This window comes from Hippopotamus amphibius, chromosome 2, assembly GCF_030028045.1.
Source record: "Hippopotamus amphibius kiboko isolate mHipAmp2 chromosome 2, mHipAmp2.hap2, whole genome shotgun sequence".
In the NCBI taxonomy this organism is placed as follows: Eukaryota; Metazoa; Chordata; class Mammalia; order Artiodactyla; family Hippopotamidae; genus Hippopotamus; species Hippopotamus amphibius.
In genome coordinates, this window is record NC_080187.1 from 137,541,243 (window position 1) to 137,561,763 (window position 20,521).

The window sequence follows — 20,521 nt, forward strand, 5'->3', positions numbered from 1 at the left end:
AGGTAGAGCCTATTTCCCTGCTCTTTGAGTCTGTGCTAGCTTTGGGACTCATTTTGACTAACTGAAAGCATTGGCAGTGACACTGTGTAACTTCTAAGGCTAGATCTTAAGAGATTGACAGCTTCTGCCTTCCTCTTTGGAATGCTTTTTTTGAAGCATCATGGAGAATGCTGCCTTTTGAATCAGACTGTAGAAGTATGAATACCTCGAGACCACCATGCTGTGAGGAAGCCCAGGCTAGCCATATGAAAAGAGAGAGGCCACATGAAAAAGCAAAGAGGAGTGAAGCCTTGAAAATTCCGCTCCAGTGCAGCCCCAGCCTAGTGCAGCCAAGTGAATGACCCCTGGAGATGCCATGCCAGGTGGAGTGGAAAAGGCACCAGCGGAGCCTCTCTGAGTTCCTGACTCACAGAATCTTGAGCAAGCAAAGTGGTGGTTTTATGCCACTAAGTCATAGCGTAGTTTTTTATGCAGCACTGGAGACCCCAGACAAACAGCTAACATTTCTTGACTATTCTGCACAGTATAGTGCTAGGTGATAGTCTTAAGGTGCCAATTACCCATGAGTTGGTTTGCAGATTCAATGTGATCTCATGATTTTAATGTTTTAATATTCACTATTAGCATTAGCTATCTTTCCCAAAGTATTGTCTATTATATTCTTAACTTTTTACTTATAATTGCTTTTATATATAATTGCTTTTATGCATAATTTTATATATAAAAGCCAAATAAGTTGGGAGCCAGAAAGAATCCAGATTTTTATCCTAAATTAGCCACAGATGCTATCTTTCAATAAAAATTTGTAGAAAAAAATGTGTAGAGCGAGGCCTCCCCTCCTTAATCCTTGAGGTCATGCTATTGTCATCCTTACTTTACAGAGGAGGGTGCTGAAGATGCGGGGGAAGAATGTGAAGGAAAGGAAGGATGGAACTAAAGGCATTTTGGATATAGGCAGAGGGGAATCAGATAAGGCTATTGAGAGGGAACACCAGAAAACAGAGACTGTGGAGAAGCCAGGGGCTCCTGCCCTTGTTCTGGGCTTCCTTTGCAGGCTCTGGATCTCAGGGATGCTGCCTTTGGATCTGAGCTGGCTCCTGGCCTGAAGTGTGTTTCTTGTCTCCCTCCTTTAGAATCCTCAACCAATGGACATCCAGTTCCCAATCCCCCTTAGAATTTCCAGGGAAAACCTGTGTTTGGGGTGAAGACTTACTATTATTATTTTAAAATGAGAGGTTGGTAGCAGGGAAAGAGAGACTACTTTTAATCTATTAAATTGATTAGTTGAAATACAGATGATTGACTTTGGTGTACCTCAAAAACTGGTACAAGAGTGTAAAGCAATTATACTCCAATAAAGAGCCTAAAAAAAATAAAAATAAAAAAATTGATTAGTTGAAAAATATTTGCCTCCTTGGATTTCAGTAGCCTGGAGAAATCCAACCCTTAATGAGGAACTTCACCAGCTGAATTGATGTGCAAATCTGTGCAAATCTATGCAAATAACATGCAACTCCTCCTGGGCCTCAGGAGACAGGTTTTTGTTTTCAACAGGATTACTTTACTGGGCCAGTTCAATGGGGTAGAAAAAGCCCTTTGCGAGTGGGGATTTTCATATTAATAAGAACTGCCATGGATTTAACATCTGGCATTTGATGTATCTATCTCTTTATAAGCCTCCAGCACAGAACTGGGCAACCTCCAGACAGCACCTTGGAGTTGGAACCCAGCTCTGCCTACCAAGCCAAAGAATCTGAAAGCTTTGATCTTAAATAATGCTCCATGTCTACCATTGGTCTGAGGCATTTCACCCAAAGAGCCAAGTTCAAATGGTAAACGTCAGCGCCAGTGTCTTAATTTCAGCTTTAGGAAACTTAAAGAGTATATGATAAGAGCTTTTAAAAACAACATTTTCTTTTTCTGATGATAAAATAACTATTGACAGGCAGTTAAAAATGGAAGTTGAGTGCACATTCTGGGGTTGGGGGCCTGGGTTTGAGCTCAGGTACACCCCTTCCCAACAGTGAGAGAGGGGCCAAGTGACTTTTAACCTCTTTTTTGTGTCTCAGTTTCCCCATCGATAGTCTGGAGGTAACTCAGGGTTGATGTAAAGATTAACTGAGTTTATTCACAGAAAGCCCTTCGTGCTTTGATATTCCCACTGTACCATCTATAGCCAATGAGAATCCTTTTAAGTTGGCTTTTGTGTCATTTCGAAATGACCCCGTTATTCTTAGCTTGCCTGCTTTCTGTACAGCTGTTCCAGACAATTCCTTCCTCAGACCTGGAACCAGGTATTTTTGCATGATCTCTGGTTACCTTTGTGGAGGATGGTTGTTGGAGGCCACAGTCTGAGTGTACAGTACAATACTTACTGTTCAGGCTTTTTATTATTTCTAAACCTTTCCAGTGACAAAAGTAAAAATAATGCATTACTACTGATACTTACAATCCAAATTTATCATTCCAAGGGTTTTACATAACTTCTTAGATTTCATCCTTGTACCTGTTTTCCCTTATAGGGAGCATTTTGGTTTCTAATCTCATTAACGTAATTATAAAACTCACAAACCTATAGCTAGACTGGTCAAGAAAAAAGGAGAGAAGGCTCAAATTACTAGACTTGGGAATTAAAGAGGACACATTACGACTGATCTTACAGAAATAAAGTGAATCTATAAGGAGGTACTATGAACAATTGTATCCCAATAAGTTAGATAATCTAGATGAAATGGGCAAATTGCTAGAAAGGCACAAATTGCTAGAAAGGCACAAAACTGACTCAAGAAGAAATAGAAAATCTAAATAAACCTATAACAAGTGAAGAGATTGACTTAATCAGAAAACTTCCCACAAATAGAAACCTAGGCTTAGATGACTTCCCTGGTGAACTCCACCAAATGTTTAAGGAAGAATAAACACCAATCATTCAGAGACTCCTCCAAAAAACAGAAGAGGGAAAAACATTCTCATTCTCTCTATGATTCTAAAACCAGATAAATACATCACAAGAAAAGAAAACTGCAGACCAATATCCCTTAAGAACACAGATGCAAAAATCCTCACCACAATACTAGCAGCCTGAATCCAGCAACACAGGAAAAGGATTATCACCACAACCAAGGGGTTTTTGTCCCAGGAATGCAAGATGGGTCAGTACATAAAAATCAGTCAGTGCAGTTACCATGTGATCCAGCAATCCCACTCCTGGGCATATATCCAGAGAAAACTCTAACTTGCAAAGATACATGCACCCCAGTGTTTATAACAGCAATATTTACAATAGCCAAGACATGGAAGCAATGTAAATGTCCACTGACGGATGGATAGAGAAGATGTGGTATATATATATACAATGGAATATTACTCAGCCATAAAAAGGAATGAAATAATGTCATTTGCAGCAACAGGGATGGACCTAGAGATCATCATACTAAGTGAAGTAAGTCAGACAAAGACAAATATCATATGATATCACATATGTGGAATCTAAAAAAAAATACTTTTTTTTAAGCTCTTTATTGGAATATATTTGCTTTACACTCTTGTACCAGTTTTTGAGGTACACCAAAGTGAATCAGCTGTATTTGTACATATATCCCCATATCCCCTCCCTCCCGTGACTCCCTCCCCCCGTCCCTGTCCTGGCTCTCTAATGCATCACCCATCATCAAGTTGATCTCCTTTTGTTATACAGCAACTTCCCACTAGCTATCTATTTTACAGTTGGTAGTGTATATATGTCTATGCTACCCTCTCACTTCGTCCCAGCTTCCCCTTCGCCCCACACCCCAGCCCTGTGTCCTCAAGTCCATTCTCTGCATCTGTATCTCCACTCTTGCCCTGTCACTGGGTTCATCAGTACCATTTCTTCAGATTCTGCCGAGACCAGCTTGGCGACTCGAGGTGAGTGACGGGTGCTGCAAGCTTGAAGAAAACACAGACACAGACTGAAGAAAACACAGACACAGACTGAAGAGAAAGATGGGACCGGGGGGCTCAAGACCTCTAGGATCAAGAGCGTCGCAGATTCATCCCACGTTGCTTTTATTGAGTTCTTGGCATAGCCTAAGGGTCTAACACTCCCACTTTAGTCCCACAAACAAGGTTATCTTTGAAGTAAACAAACAAAGGCCTCACATGACTGGGGTCAATGATCTTTGTTTGCCTCCTGGGTCCGATTTGAGCTGAGTGTGGATTTGAGCTGGGTGTGGATTTGAGCTGGGCGTGGCGTGAGTTTGAGCTGGGCATGGAGAGCAAAGCAGCCCTCGGGGCAGGAGACCTCTCTCAGATGAATTAGGGGTCTGTGCCCCACCCCTGTTGGCCCCTCTGCGACTGTGCCTGTCTTAGGTTGTTCCTCCATTGAGGAATCTTACCCGTCTTTGGCTAACCAGCCATCCTCCGGGGCCAAACAGGGTGATATGAGGTGTGCAAGAGAGAAAGGGGCTGCGCCCCCAGAGAGGGTCAATATTCTTTTTCCACGGTAGCCTATGCCCCCATGGTCTCCACGCCCAGCACCCTTAGCTCCTCCACTGCTCAAGCAGGACATCCTGCATCCAGTCACTCGGCCCACATACTTTAATTACTTTTAGTAGCATTTACAAGGTTTCAGAAAGACTTCTGAATGTCTTCCCACAAGATTCCATATATATGAGTTAGCATACGATATTCATTTTTCTCTTTCTGGCTTACTTCGCTCTGTATGACAGTCTCTAGGTCTATCCACCTCATTACATATAGTTCAATTTCACTCCTTTTTTGTGGCTGAGTAATATTCCATTGTATATATATGCCACATCTTCTTTATCTATTCATCTGTTGATGGGCATTTAGGTTGCTTCCATGTCCTGGCTATTGTAAATAGTGCTGCAGTGAACATTATGGTACATGTTTCTTTTTGGATTATGGTTTTCTCTGGGTATGTGCCCGGTAGTGGGATTACTGGGTCAAATGGTAGTTCCATTTTTAGTTTTTTAAGGAATCTCCAAACTGTTTTCCATAGTGGCTGTACCAGCTTACATTCCCACCAACAGTGCAGGAGGGTTCCCTTTTCTCCACACCCTCTTCAACATTTATTGTTTCTAGATATTTTGATGATGGCCATTCTGACCGATGTGAGGTGATACCTCATTGTGGCTTTGACTTGCATTTCTCTAATGATTAGTGACGTTGAGCATGTTTTCATGTGTTTGTTAGCCATCTGCATTTCTAAATGAACTTATTTATAAAACAGAAATAGACTCACAGACATAGAAAACAAACTTATGGTCACCAAAGGGGATAGTGGGAGTGGGGGGGGAGATAAATTAGGAGTTTGAGATTAATGTATCCACACATATATAAAATAGGTAAACAACAAGGACCTACTGTATAGCACAGGGAACTATATTCAATATCCTGTAATAACCTATAATGGAAAAGAATCTGAAAAAGAATATATATACACATGTATATGTTTTATATACATATATATACACACACACACACGTATAACTGAATCACTTTGCTGTATACCTGAAACATTGTAAACCAATTATACGTCAGTAAAAAATAAAAATTAAAAAAACAGGTTATAGAAAAAAATCAACCAGTGTAATACATCATACTTGCAGAATGAAGGATAAAAGCCACGCGATCATCTCAACAGATGGAAAATGATAGCCCAGGCAGGCAGAATAGAGCTTTTCTACATGCGTGGGGCTTAGCATTGGGCTGACACACACAAGTAATGCCCTTATTCTTCCCTGGCATTTTGTTCCAGCTCCTTAGAGAGCAGAGCTCCCTGATGTCATGCCTAGCGGTGAGTTTACACCTGTTTGCCTGTAATGAGAAGGTATTGGGGTATCCCCAAGGTTGGCCTCTCTGGTTTTGCTGTCTGGTTCTCCTTTCTCTTCCTTGAGGCCACCTATGGAAACACTAAAGATGCTGGCTTCTTCAGTTTTATTTTTTGACAACTTTTTATCTGCTTTATGTGAATCTTGCTGAAACCACTCATTGGCTGGTTGTCCCGAATTTATACTCTTCTCTGTGTTGTGCTTCTATCTGAAATGAGAGAGAAATGAACAGTCCTTGAGAATCAAAGTTCCATTGGAGAAATCTATTCTCTAAGACAGTAAATGGTACTTAGGAGGTTATACAGTTTTGGTTCTGGCAAGAAATCTTGCCAGTTTTACCCTGGAGAAGTAAAGTAGTTGTCAGGAATCCAAGAGCAGTGGTAGTCAGAGAGTGTGCACTATAATGGCCAGCAGAGAGTGGATTCTTAGAGCTAAATGTGATTTTCCCTGAATTTTACAGAAAAGGATACTGCAGCTAAGAGAGAAGGTTCAAGGTCACACAGTGAGTTAGTAACAGATCTTGGGAAAACGTCTCTAATACTCAATCTTTGCTTCTTCTAGTTTACTGTGCAGTTATGACTGGGAACCCTTGCTTACATGCATTGATATGCTGTATGGAGTACAGCAGTTAGGGCATAGGAGGTATTAGAATCATGGGCTCCATAGTAGAGCAGATCTGGCTTGATCTCCAGCTGTGAACCCTTGGCCAAGTTGAGGAGAATGTCTCCATTTTAGTGCCTTCAAGTGAAAATGGGAACAATAAGAGTACTCATCATATAGATTTGTGATGTAAAGTGCCTTTACAGCATCTGACACAAGGCAGTTGCTCTACAGGTGTTAGCAGTTCTGAATTATCTAAGGCCAAGGACTTACTAGATCTGGGAAGGACCTCAGGAGCCATCGAGTTCAGTCTCCTAGCCAGTGCTTTGGTCCATCTACAACATTTCCATCAAGAGATAAATTGAGCTCTTCTTGAACACCTAAAATGTTGGGAACACTCAGTATTGTCTGGGGCAGCTATTTAATTTAAAAGGTTTTAAAGTTTGTTTCTTTCATTATGAAACTTTAAATGTGCTTGACATATATATACTACAATATATAAAATCGATAACTTATAAGGCCCTACTGTACAGCACAGGGAACTCTACTCAATACTCTATAATGACCTATAGGGAAAAGAATCTAAAAAAGAGTGGATATATGTAGATGTATAACTGATTCACTTTGCTGTACACCTGAAACTAACACAACATTGTAAATCTCCAATAAGAATTATTAAAAAAATAAAAAATTGATTATTGTAAAAAATCAGGATAATCCTGAGAAGTAGAAGACAGAAAAGACAAGGCTCATTAAAATCCATTTCTCAGAGAACGCTTTTGTGCGTGTTGTCTGGTGTTTATGATGTGATAATTTATTCATAGAGTCATGGTCCTATGGCATGATGTACAACGGTTTATAGAAACATGTCTCTTTGTTCACTATAAAAAATTTGGCCTAAACAGGGAATGTAAATCTTCCAGCTTCCTACAACCAGAGATAGCTCTGCTTATAATTAGTGAGGCTGAGGGGAGCAGCTAAATGTGGTGGTTAAGAGGATGTCCTTAAATCCAGACCGTTCTGAGGTCCACTGCACAAACTTCTCGAATCTCTGGGTAAGTCTCAAGTTGTCTCTTTTTTTAAAATTGTCATTTATTTTTATAATTTATTTTCTTTTAAATTCAGATAACATACAGTTAGCCATTTAAAAGTGTAAGAATTATCACTTACACTTTTAGATACCACTGATGAATTTATCAGTGGTATTTAGTGTATCTACAGTGTTGCCCAATCACTTTCTTTAGTTTCAAAACATTTTCATCACCTCAGAAAAAAGCACCCCATATCCATATGTAATCACTCCCATTTCTCCCCTACCCCATCCTTTAGTAACCACTAATCTGATTTATCTCTATAGAGTTGTCTATTCTGGATATAAAGGGAATCTAAAAGGAATCATATAATAGGTGATCTTTTGTGTCTGGCTTCTTTTACTTATCATAATGTTTTCAAGATTCATGCATACATGTATCAGTTATTAGTTCCTTTTCATGGCTAAATAATATTCCATTGTATGGATATACCATAATTGGTTATTCATTCATTCATTATTTGGCTTGTTTGGTTCATGGACTTTGTGTGTGTGTGTGTGTGCATGTGAATGTGGGTATGTGTGTCTTATTAAAGTCACAGAGGTTCTCTATATTTTATTCTAGAAGTTTTATAGTTTTAACTCATGTTTAGATTGATAATCAATTTCTAGTTAACTTTTGTGTGTTATGAGAGGTAAGCATTGAGGTTCTTTTCTTTTTATCCCATACGGATAACCAATTGTTGCAGGACTATTGTTGAACTAATTAACTTTTTTTTTTTAACTTAATTAATTTATTGGCTGTGTTTGATCTTCGTTGCTGGGCTTCCCACTGTGGTGGCTTCTCTTGTTGCGGAGCATGGGCCCTAGGCACCCAGGCCCCAGTAGTTGTAGCATGTGGGTTCAGTAGTTGCAGCTCCAGGGCACTAGAGCACAGGCTCAGCAGTTGTGACACACAGGCTTAGTTGCTCCTCAGCATGTGGGATCTTCCTGGGCCAGCGCTTGAACCTGTGTCCCCTGCATTGGCAGGCGGATTCTTAACCACTGAGCCACCAGAGAAGTCCCTGAACTAACTATTCTTTCCTCCATTGAATCACCTTGGCAGCTTTGTTGAGAACCAATTGACCATACATGTGTGGGTCTGTTTCCAGACTCTCTTCTGTTCCAATCATCCATGTGTCTGTCTATCCTTTTTCCGGTACCACATTGTCTTGATTACTCTAGCTTTATAGTAAATCTTGAAAATAGGTAGTGTAAGTCTTCTGAGTTTTTTCTTCCGTTTCAAAATTGGTTTGGCTCTTCTAGGTCTTTTGAATTTCAATTTGCATTTTACAGTCAGTTTGTCAATTTTTATAAAAAAGCCTTCTGGGATTTTAATTGACTATATCAATCATTTTGGTGAGAAATATATTTTAATATTGAGCCATCTGATTCATGAATATATTTCTTCATTTTTCTAGGTCTTTAATTTCTCTCGGCAATGTTTTGTAGTTTTCAGTGTGCTAGTCTTGCACATATTTCCTAAAATTTCCCCACATGTTCATGTTTGGTGATGCTATGTTTTTAAAATTTTTAATTTCTTTTTTTTTCTGGGTTTTTAAATTTTTATTAAAAAAAGCTAGAAATATAAACAGAAACTTGTGAGTGATGTGGCTGGAGCTTAGTCCAGACTCCAAACCCTAGATTTAAAAACATCCTGGGCCCCCCTCCCCACAGGTCATTGCTGAGCGTGAGGAGTCACAGGAAGGGGGGCTGGGGTGCCCGCTGGGGTCTTTGCCTCTCCCCAGGGCTTATGGTGGCCTGACTCTAGGGGTGCTTCTAGATCCCCCCTAGAAGCCCAACAGGGGGGACCACTGCCTCCAAGGGCCCTTGGGGGCCTCTCCCAAGCAGTGGGGCTTCACCAAGAAGGCCTGCTCAGGCTCCGGGAGGCTCTGGAGGGACAGACTGGGCAAATAGCAGGTCCCAGGGTGCAAGACGACCTCTGACTTTCTTTGGAAGTGGAGACGGGGGCTTTCACAGGCACACACCCAGCACGCACACTGTGCACACTTCTGAAGCCCCGACACTAGTGCAGAGTGGCCCCTTGGGACCGCTCTCCAGTCAGGCACACGTGGGGCTCCGATGCACTCAGTCACACCCGGGGTTTCACACACGTGCACCTGTGCGCACACACACAGGGTGGAACCGGAGACTTCGGGTCTGAGGCAGGCAGGCTTCTCTGCTCTAGTCGCCCAGCAGCGCAGGGAGGAGGCTAGACCCCTACTGGGGAGGGACCCTGTGAGGGAGACAGCGGGGGGCGGGTGCCAGGGCCCTGCCCCCCAGCCGCGCCCCAGGGCCGTGGTCTCGCACGCCACCTGACCTTGCCAGTGCCCAGCAGGACTCGCTGCTTGCCGCGCCTCCACCACGCAGCACCTGAGGGGTCGGGGGTAGGGGGGCACACTCTAGCTCAGCCAGGGCGGCTTACTAGGACCCGAGCCAGCCCCAGACCGGCTGGAGCGTCCCCCGCCCCATGTGGGGTGCAGTTGAGGGGCCAGAGATGGAAGACTGGGCAGCCGCAGCGGAACCAGTGGGGGGCTGGAGGGGAGGGGAAGGGAGGCTATTAAGGACAAAGATATTTGTTCCTTTTCTCGTTCCAAATATAGAGTGGATTAAAATATGCAAAACAGGGGGGCTCCATGGCCCCCAACCGAGAACCCCAATGTCTCCCCTCTCCCCCCGAGTCACCAAGGTCTGTCTTGACCTCGCATGCTGGACTAGGTTCCCCGCCCTGGGAAGGTAGCCGCCAGGAGCTGAGCGGGAGATGGTCAGGCCGGAGCACCGCACCCCCAGCCTCCTCCCGCTCCAGCCCTTCCGGCCCGCGCCCTTCCTGATCGTGTGCTGGGTGGGGCTTGACGACCTGGGAGGGCACTGAGCAATGCACAGGGCAAGTCTCCCAGCACCAGCAAACAGGACGATTCAAGCAACATTCCTGGCCCGGGCGCCGTTAGGGTGAGGGGCAGGCCGAGCCCGGGGGCGGAGGTGGGGAGCCCTGCAATCAGGGCGCGGTGGGGGGGTGGGGGTGGGGTCAGATGCCGTCCAGCTGCCCGAGCGCGCCCTCGATGTTCATGCGGTGGCCCACGCGCGTGACGCCCAGCTCCACGAAGTCGTCCCTGGTGAGTGCTGGCAGATGCGCGCCCTGGATCTCGTGGTCCTCGAAGCGGACGCGGTGCTCGCCCAAGTGGATGCTCTCCAGCCAGTCGCCCACGTCGAACTTGCTCCAGAGTTGCAGCGGCTTTTGCTGGAAGGGCCGGCGCGGGCTGGGGGCCCCCGGGACGGGGCGCTGGCGAGGGCAGCGGTGAAGGTGAGGGCGAAGCGCACCTCGTTTGGCTCCTGCAGGATGGAGAGGCTGGACGACTTGAGAATGGTGGGGGGCCTGAGGCCAGAGGGCCGCCCCGCGCCCCCCGCGCCCGCCCCCAGCCCCTCCATCCGCTCCAGCGACGCGGGCTTCACTGAGCTCGGGGCGGGGCGCGGCGCGCCACCGGGTAGCGGCCGCACCGAGTAGGAGACCCCGCCGCCCGGGCCCCCAGGGCTGCGCTGCGATGCGCTGAGATGGAGCTCAGCTCACCTAGACTGCTGAAGAGCAGGTGGAGGGAGAGGGGGTCAAGGCCAGGTGAGGGGCAGTAGGCGAGGTGGGGGCGGGTGGAGGGGCACAGGGCCAGCGGCCCGGAGGACGCTGGGAGGGCAGGAGGGCGTGGGCTGGGACTTGGGGGGTAGCCCTAGGGCCAGGGGGAGAAAGAAGGGTAGGGTCCTAATGGTTACTCTGGCCTGGCCCCCAGAGGCGGAGCCAGTGCCCTGCTGGAGGGGAGGGGGCCCTAGACTGAATGGACTGTGAGGAGTAAGACCCCTGGTCCCCTCCACTCCGTGGGGGCTCCAAGGGCGCCGCCAGAGCAAAGACAGCCTCTGGGGCAAAGGGCTGACCACCCCATTTCTGACGGCCCATGACGCCAGCTCTGGACACTGCCCCATCCACCCGCACCCCGGAGAGTAAGACTCTGGGAATACCCCTCCCCAAGTCCCCCCCACACCACTTCCCCCTGTTATCATGAGGAGACCCCGAAGGACCTGGGCCGGCTGCGTGGTGATAGAGGCTGGTGGCAGCACACGACTGAACAAGTCCATGCGGTCTGAGACAGACGCCGGGCGGCGTGCACACCCACACAGAGCAGCGGCACGTGCCGGTCAGGCACGAGGCGGCGACACACCCGTGACACTCGGCCTCCCTGCGCAGGACGGCACGCGGCAGCAGCCGTAGCACCCACGTGCTACACGCAGCAGCAGTGGCAGGAGTGGCAGCGGCCTGCTCTTGACAGTGACACAGCAGCACACATGTGCGCACGCGCGCACACGGGTCTTCACTTCCCAACATCACCTGATAGGACCCCGGGCCCTTAGGCCCCCCACCTGCCCCCCCAGCGTGGCCGTGGTGGGAGGCCTGACTGGGGTACTCCTCCAGAGAAAACCCACTCCTGTATCCCACGCCACCCCCACGCCGTTTCTTTCCCTATCCCCTATTGTGGCCAAGTGAAGCCTCAGGGGGCCGTCAGTGGCACCAAAGCCCCAGGAAGCCGCGCAGAGCAGAGATCCAGGCGAGCAGGTGCAGCGCATGGGCAGTGAGAGGCATGGGATGGGCATGCCCATTTACACAGACGGCGCTCGGGACCACCACGCAGCTAGACAGAACAGCCACGTGCAGATGGGCGGGAGAGAGCAATAAGACAGCGTGTTCGTGGCCCAGGCCCTCAAAGAAGGCGCATGGCCCACAGTCACGATCACAGTGAGGAAAGTCAGGTGCAGGGACCCACTGGCCAGATCTCCAGTGAGGGAGGAGCTCAGATGCCGTGGGCCCAGGTGCGATGGGAGGGAACACATCTGGAGCTTCTGGGGGAGGGGAATTGCAGGCCAGGCGTGGGCAGGTCTGGGTAGGCTCCTGGTTTGCCTGTGACCTGTTCTCCGGTGTGTGAAATGCAGACCACAGTGGTGCCCATCCACAGGCTTTACTTGGAACCCTGTGTGGCAGGTACTCAGCAGACACCTGGCACTTGGGAATGCTTTGTGTCGCTTATGCTGCTGCTGTCTGAAGGGCCTCTCTCCAGAAAAATTTTAATTTCTAATTGTTCATTCTTAGTATATAAAAATACAACTGACTTTTCTATATTGATCTCATATCTTGCAACTTTGCTAAACTGACTTACTGATTTCTAATAGCATTTTTATAGATTCTTTAGGATTTTCTATACAGATGATTATGTCTCCAAATAAAGACAGTTTTATTTCTTCCTTTCCAATCTGCATGGGTTTTATTTCCCTTTCTTGTCTTCTTGCTGGCTATCAACTCTAGCACGAGGATGAATAGAAGTGGTGAGAGCAAATATCCTTGTCTTGTTTCTGATCTTAGGGAGAAAGCATTGTTTTCACCATTAAACATGTTGCTAGCTGTATCTTCATTTGTTAAACAGAGCTTTTTGTTCACAACATCATTAGGGCCATAATCCTACTTTCGGTCATCATGACCTTCGAGGATCTTGAGAGGAACTTGGAGGAAAGCAAGGGATTCTCTGGCTGGTGGTCACTGTCTTAGGTCTGGTTCCCTGGGAAACAGACTCAGTCAGTTATTTGCATGCAGGGGTTTATTGGAGAGTGCTCTTGGAATTAACACCTGTGGGGTTGGGCAGAGGAGAAACTGAACTGCAATGCAGTCTCAAGAAGGGCTCAGCTGATTCCATTAGAATATCTGGAGCTGGGATGGCCCTGTGTAATTCTCCCAAATCGAGGCTGAAGACAGCTGCCTCATCCAGTCATACATGTTTATTCTCCAAGCTTCCTACGAGTCCTGGGTTCTTGTGACACATTGGAGCTGGGCTTGTATAGGTATCTTAGTATGGTCCATGTCTCATGTCTAGTAGCAAAGATAAAATACTCAGAATTAAAAAGAATCTAGATATCATTTAGTGACAAGCTGAAAATCCCTTTAAGACTTATTTTCACTGGGTGACATTCTTTTTTTTTTTTTTGCTTTATTTTCTTTTTAAAAAGATTTTGTTGGAGCATAGTTGCTTTACAATGTTGTGTTAGTTTCTACTGTACAGCAAAGTGAATCAGCTATACCTATACATATATCCCCTCTTTTTTGGATTTCCTTCCCATTTAGGTCACCACAGAGCACTGAGTAGAGTTCCCTGCGCTATGTAAAATGTTCTCATTATCTGTTTTACACGTAGTATCAATAGTGTATATATGTCAGTCCCAAACTCCTAGTTCATCCGCCCTCTTGGTATCCATACATTTGTTCTCTACGTCTGTGTCTCTATTTCTGCTTTGTAAATAAGATCATTTATACCAGTTTTTTTCAGATTCCACATATATGCACTAATGTATGATATTTGTTTTTCTCTTTAAAAAAATGTTATTGTATGTTAATAATTATTTGTTTCTTTGGCTGCGTTGGGTCTTTGTTGCTGTGCGTGGACTTTCTCTAGTTGCAGCCAGCGGGGGCAGCTCTTTGCTGGAGCATGCAGGCTTACTCATTGCGGTGGCTTCTCTTGTTGTGGAGCATGGGCTCTAGGCACATAGGCTTCAGTAGTTGCAGCACATGGGCTCAGTAGCTGTGGCTCACAGGCTTGGTTGCTCACAGCATGTGACCCGGACCAGGGATTGAACCTGTGTCCCCTGCATTGGCAGGCAGATTCTTAACTGCTGCGCCACCAGGGAAGTCCTGTTTTTCTCTTTCTGACTTACTTCACTCTGTATGACAGTCTTTTTTTTTTTTTTTTGTCTCAAAATATTTATTTCAAGCAGAAACTGGGAAGACAACCGCATGTAAAATAGTTCAGTAAAAAACCTTGATGAATACACTCATTTGGTCATCAAAATACAAAAAGCTGAAAATAATATTACATTAGGTACTTTGATTGAAAACAGTGTTATCCTATTCAAGTAATAAGCCCAAAGCAGTTCCCAACTAAGAGTTAAACTCGTCTCTCTATTCATACACACAGCCCTTAGACAAGCATCATATGTTTTTATCCAGAATGGTCCCCCCACTGCCAAATCCTTATTTATTTTTGTTACTTTTATGGAAATTATTCAGTGTGTTTGTATGCTTTTCATAAATATATATTTTTTCAGAATGCCACTAAGCAATCACATCAACCTTGGACAACATCTGAATCATTTTTACAAAAGTGGAAATAGCCCAGTAAGGGGTCTCAGGTTAAGGGAGAGGCATGGGTGGGTTAATAACTGACGTGGAGTAATTTGTCGTTTGGTTGGCACAGTGACATTGCTGAATGTGCTCCGGAAGTTGGCCCCACCTCATAACAACCCATGTAGAAGCAAGCCTCTCGGACCTAGAATCCTTTCTCAAAGGTATGACTGAGGCAGAAAGAATCACTAGGAGAAGGAGTAAAAGCTGAGTCCTGGCTGCGAGGGGGGAGCTGGTTAGAGAAAGTCAAGTCCTTGTACACCCAGTTGAAACACAAAGTGTCCTGGCATGGCTGTCCCCAAGGGCTGTCCCCCAAGGCACATGTGATGTAGGTCTGGTGCAGGAGAGACAGATTTATTTGGATGAGGGGCACGCAGTATCCTCCATCGTGGAGTCAGGGTGGGGGAGTGGACCCTTACCACCGAAGCCACTGCAGCCTCGGGGTTGCCGTCCTGGATTTGTCGGCCGGTCTCTGCCCTTTCCTCCTGGGCCATCTTCCACCTCCTGGCACTGAAGGTCGGAGGGCTGGGTGTCCTCCTCCTGCTCCTCATCTGAATCAGACTCATCGTTGTAGAAGTGAATGGTGGCTTGCACGGGGAAACTGGCCAGCACCTTCTCCCCAGAACTGTGCAGATACTCTTGACGCTTAGAAATGGGTAGGTAAAGTCTAAATATCTAAGTAAATAAGCAGATATGAGGGAATTCCCTGGTGGTCCAGTGGTTAGGACTCCACGCTCTCACAGCTGAGGGCCTGGGTTCAATCCCTGGTTGGGGAACTAAGATCCCGCAAGCCCTTACAGAATGCTGAAACCCAAAGGCACCCTTTGATCCAAAGGTTTGTTGGTCATCCCGAGGCTCGAGCTCGATTCTAGCTCTGGTGGCCTCAGCATCCTGGGAGGTGAGGATCCAGGGTCTCCATGGTGTTTGGCTCTCAGGCCCGCGTGGCGATGGTGGTCCCCAGGGACCGTCCCTGGGGCAGTGACAGACACGTCCCCAAGCCTCCCGGGCTCCGGCCGTTGCCTCGGGTTTCATGGTGCCCTCGGAGCCCGCGCCCCTCCAGCGGAGCCCTGGCGATCCGCCGTGCCTCTAACCGCTCTGGCAAGGGTGCTCTGAATGACAGTCTTTAGGTCCATCCACGTGTCTACAAATGACCCAATTTTATTCCTTTTTATGGCTGAGTAATATTCCATTGTATATATGTACCACATCTTCTTTATCCATTCCTCTGTTGATGAACATTTAGGTTGTTTCCATGTCTTGGCTATTGTAGATAGTGCTGCAGTGAACTTTGGGTCACTGAGTGACATTCTTTAATAGATGGCAAGAGATAGAAATCTGTAATATTCCCAAGGCAGACTGGTACAGAGCTAAGACTCCAGACCCTCAAGTCTGAGTTATATGGCAGAATTCTCACCTAGCTCCCCCTGAAGCTCTCCTACAATTACCTTATGAAGCTGTTTTGAAAACTAAAAGAACTAATTCTGAGGGACTTCCTAGGTGGCGCAGTGCTTAAGAATCTGCCTGCCAATGCAGGGGTCACGGGTTTGATCCCTGCTCCAGGAAGATCTCACATGTCACGGAGCAACTAAGCCTGTGTGCCACAACTATCGAGCCTGGGCTCTAGAGCCCATGAGCCACAACTGTTGAGCCCATGTGCCGCAACTACTGAAGGCCACACGCCTAGAGCCTGAGCTCTGCAACAAGAGAAGCCATCTCAATGAGAAGCCCGTGCACCACAATGAAGAATAGCCCCTGCTTGCTGCAACTAGAGAAAGCCTGTGTGCAGCCACAAAGACCCAACGCAGCCAATAAATAAATACATTAAAAAAAAAAAAACTAATTCTTAGAAAATGCTTGCATACTACTGGCCCATGTGATAAACATTAACTTTTTAAAAATTACTTGTATCTTAGAGTCTTTTATTTTCTTTGCAATTTGTAGATAATGAAAACGACTGCATATACTTATTTTTCAGCAAAGTTAACATGGGAGTAAAGTCTTAGATGAAAGACAATATAAAATGAGCCTTGGCCTTGGTGACAGGTAATCTCTGCTTTTGGTGGTTAACTTCTCTTCAACAGTTACAAATACTAGCAATTTAGTTCTTAAAAATAATGTTTAAATTTCACTAAATAGTTAAATTATGAAAATGTCCAAAGATATACAAAGATAAAGAGAATAATTCAATGAACCTTTATATACCTTCACACAGATTCAGTAATTATAAAATTTTCCCACATAAGGATCTATTCCTTTTTTCTTTTAAAAGCAAATTCTAGTAATCATGTCATTTTGCTGCCACATACTTTCATATGCATCTCTAATAGTCTGGGCTTATTTATATAGCCACAACACTGCAATCATACCCAACAAAATTTGGTATCATCCGGTCCACAATAAAATTTCCCTTTTTACCGAAAAAAGTCTTACTTTAGAGAATTGTTCAGAATCTAAACGAAGTCAGTATATGATATTTGCCTGTTGATCCTTAATTCTTTTAAAATCTAAACCAACCCCTTATCCCCTTTCACTGCCATTGTCATGTTGCAAAAACTAGTTCAATTGTCTTAGAAACTATCCTACAGTTGGATTTGTCAGTTTGCTTCCTTGTATTGCTATTTAATTAGTTCCTATATTCCTTGTATTTTATTTTATTTTAAAATGATTTATCTTTAAAGACTTTTCTAGTTAAAGTATATAATGATTGTCGTAAAAAATGAGAAAAATTACAGAACTACAATTGTTAATATGGAAAGTCCAAGTTTGCCATAATCCTACCCTTAGAAATAATCACTGTTAATTGTCTGGCATATATTCTACCAGATTTTTTTTTTATTCACTCGATAAGAAAAGTCATTTCTCAAGTTACTTTGCAATGACATTAGCTAGTGTGTGATTCCTTGTTATAACTCAGTTTTTGTGGAGATTATTCAGTGATTCTTGGCACTGTGTCCCAATCCTTTAAAAAGTTTAGCCATTGTTAGAAAGTTGTGGGGCAGGACAATACAGTTATTGTTTCAAGGGAATCGAACATGGAAGATTGTGTGTGTTTTGCAGGGTGAAGAATGTAGCAGGTGGGGAGCACCGGATCCAGAATGGGAACACGAGAGACGCATGCAGGGCCAAGCCCTGCCCCAAGCTCCACATTCCATCAGATACGACATAATGTAATGGGATTGGTGAGTTTCGTGCCCAGCAGAAGCAAGAAGGATCCATTGGTCCAGTGCCTATATAACATGGACCATTTCTTCAAACTTCCTGTCTCTGTGGAGATACCAAGCCTCCCACTCTTCCCTCCCACCCTAGAAGCAGGCTATTGGTGGGAGGCATACCATCATCTCTTGTGTTGTTCAACTGTGAATTAAAAGTAAAAATAAAAAAGGGTAGATAATTCTAATGTGCAGACCCTTCCTTGCATAAGTTGAATCATTACAGAAATTCTTTTATATCACAAATTTCCTGTTTTTGAGTTCTTAATTTTGACTTTTCTTTCAGTGAGCCTTAGTATGTCGTCCAATAATTTTTTCTAAAAACAACATGCAGGATATGTTTTATAATCCTTGGACATCTGAGAATAACTTTGTGTTGCCTTTATGCATGAAAACCCTTTTGATTAGATATAAAAATGTTTGATTGCAACATTTCTGCTCAAAATTGAATAGATATTATGACTCTGTTGTCTTTTGGGACTCCTTGCTATTGCTGCAATAGTGTGGGCAATAGTGTGGGTTTTATTCCTTTGTAAATGACCTGGGATTTATGCTGGAGTGTTTTGTTTTGTTTTTTTCTTTGTCTTTTAAATCACTTACTGGGATATACTTAGAGGTGTGAGCTAGATATTTTCCATTTGCCCCTCTAGATCCAGTCTCCATGCTCCCCACCCTGCTTCGGACCCTGAGAATTTTTTTTTTTTAATAAATTTATTTATTTATTTTATTGGCTGTGTTGGGTCTTTTTTTGCTGTGCGCAGGCTTTCTTTTTTTAGTTGCGGTGAGTGGGGGCTACTCTTCGTTGTGGTGTGCGGGCTCCTCATTGCCGTGGCTTCTCCTGTTGTGGAGCACGGGCTCTAGGCGCGTGGGCTTCAGTAGGTGCAGCATATGGGCTCAATAGTTGTGATGCACGGGCTTAGTTGCTCCGTGGCATGTAGGATCTTCTTAGAGCAGGGATTGAACCCGTGTACCCTGTATCAGCAGGCGGATACTCAACCACTGCACCACCTAGGAAGCCCGGGCCCTGGGAATTTTGCAGACTGAATCAATCGACTCCCATGCCCCAGAGCTTCTGCTTGGTTGGGCCACTGGGAGGCACGGGGAGAGGACCAAGGGCAGGAAGGGAGTGAGGTCAGTCCTTCTGCATCTCTTTCTCCGGGTTCGATACCTCACCCTCTCACTTCTTTAGGCCTAGGGGTGGTAATGACAATTAAATTCTCAACTGATTCTGTGTGAATCCCCTTTTATTGATTATTCTGGGAACTTGGTGAGTACTCTCAAACTTCAGTTTGTATGATTTCTGTTGGCTGCTTTCCAAGGTCACGATAATTCCTTCTGTTATGTCCCGTCTACACATAAGCTATTCAATGCCTTCTGTTTTGTTTTTTCAATTTCAGATATTGTATTTTTCAGTTCTGGAATTTCCATTGGGTTGTTTTTTAGATTTTCCATTTCTTTGCTAATGGTTTAATTTGTTCATTCGTCATGACCACGTTGTGCTTTAAGTCTTTGAACATATTTATATAGCTTTTTTTAAAAAAAAATTTTGGCCACACTGCACCACTTGCAGGATCTTAGTTCTCTGACCTGGGATTGAACCTGGGCCATGGCAGTGAAAGCACCAAATCCTAACCACTGGACCACCAGGGAACTACTATAATAGCTATTTTAAAGTTCTTGTCTACTAATTCCAACTTCTGAGTCATCTTGAAATTAATTTTTATAGACTTATTTTTCTCTTATTTTTATTATTTGTCTTATGTCTCATTTTCTTTTGTTTTCACCTCTCTAATAATCTTTTATTGATATTGGACCTTGTGGAAGATGTACTGTAGAGAATCTCAAATCTCTCTGCTACCTTTGAAGAATGTTGAGTTTTGTTTTAGAAGGTAGTTAAATTACTTTACATCACCATAATCTTGTGGAGGCTTGATTTTACACTTGTTAGGGCAGCTCTGTTTTAGTTTTACCCTTACTTCTAAAGTGAATACCTTAGTCCTGGAAGATGGTCTTTATTCCTACATGTGGCCTTTATGGACTTTTGATGGAAAGCCCTTCTAACTTGGGAGAACTTGATCTATAAACTCTGTCTTTCCTGTAGTGGGCACGTGCTAAAATTTCATCTCAGCTCTTTGGTCCTTCCGGCTGGTTTTCTCTTGGGCTCTTTGTAGTCTTGTTCTGCACATGTGCAGTTCTGGGATCAGCCAGTGATTTGAGAGGAGTTTCTATGGAGATTTCAAGTTTACCTCCTCTGTGGCTTCCTCCATTTTGTGGAATTCTGTGAGTTCCTCCACTCAATAACCAGTTGCTTTTGCAGCCTTGAACTTCTCTTATGACTCCACAGACCAAAAATCTCCAGGCTTTGCCTGACTCTATCTGCCTTGCCGGACGGATTGGGGAGTGAGCAAGGGCACAGGGACCCTGCCTGGTGTGATTCCCTTTTCCCCAAACATCAAATCCTTATCTGTCTGCTTCTGGTCATTCTATGGTGTCTTCAAACAGCTGTGTCTATTAAAGGCCAAAGTGTGTAACTGTGACCATCAGGAGGAATAGGCGGATATTGTGCTGAGTTACTATACTATTACCAAGCCGCTATTCATTCTTGCCT

The 20,521-nt window shown here is 44.8% G+C and overlaps 1 protein-coding gene across 1 annotated transcript; it reads right to left on the bottom strand.

Moving 5' to 3' along the window:
* Positions 1 to 15,058: 15,058 nt before the first annotated feature.
* Positions 15,059 to 15,736, bottom strand: LOC130845156 (protein ripply3-like). The gene is made up of 2 exons (XM_057721960.1): positions 15,503 to 15,736; positions 15,059 to 15,379 (listed from the first exon to the last, which is right to left on the bottom strand). Exons 1-2 carry the CDS (start codon positions 15,734 to 15,736, stop codon positions 15,059 to 15,061), a joined length of 555 nt encoding a protein of 184 aa, XP_057577943.1.
* Positions 15,737 to 20,521: the final 4,785 nt, after the last annotated feature.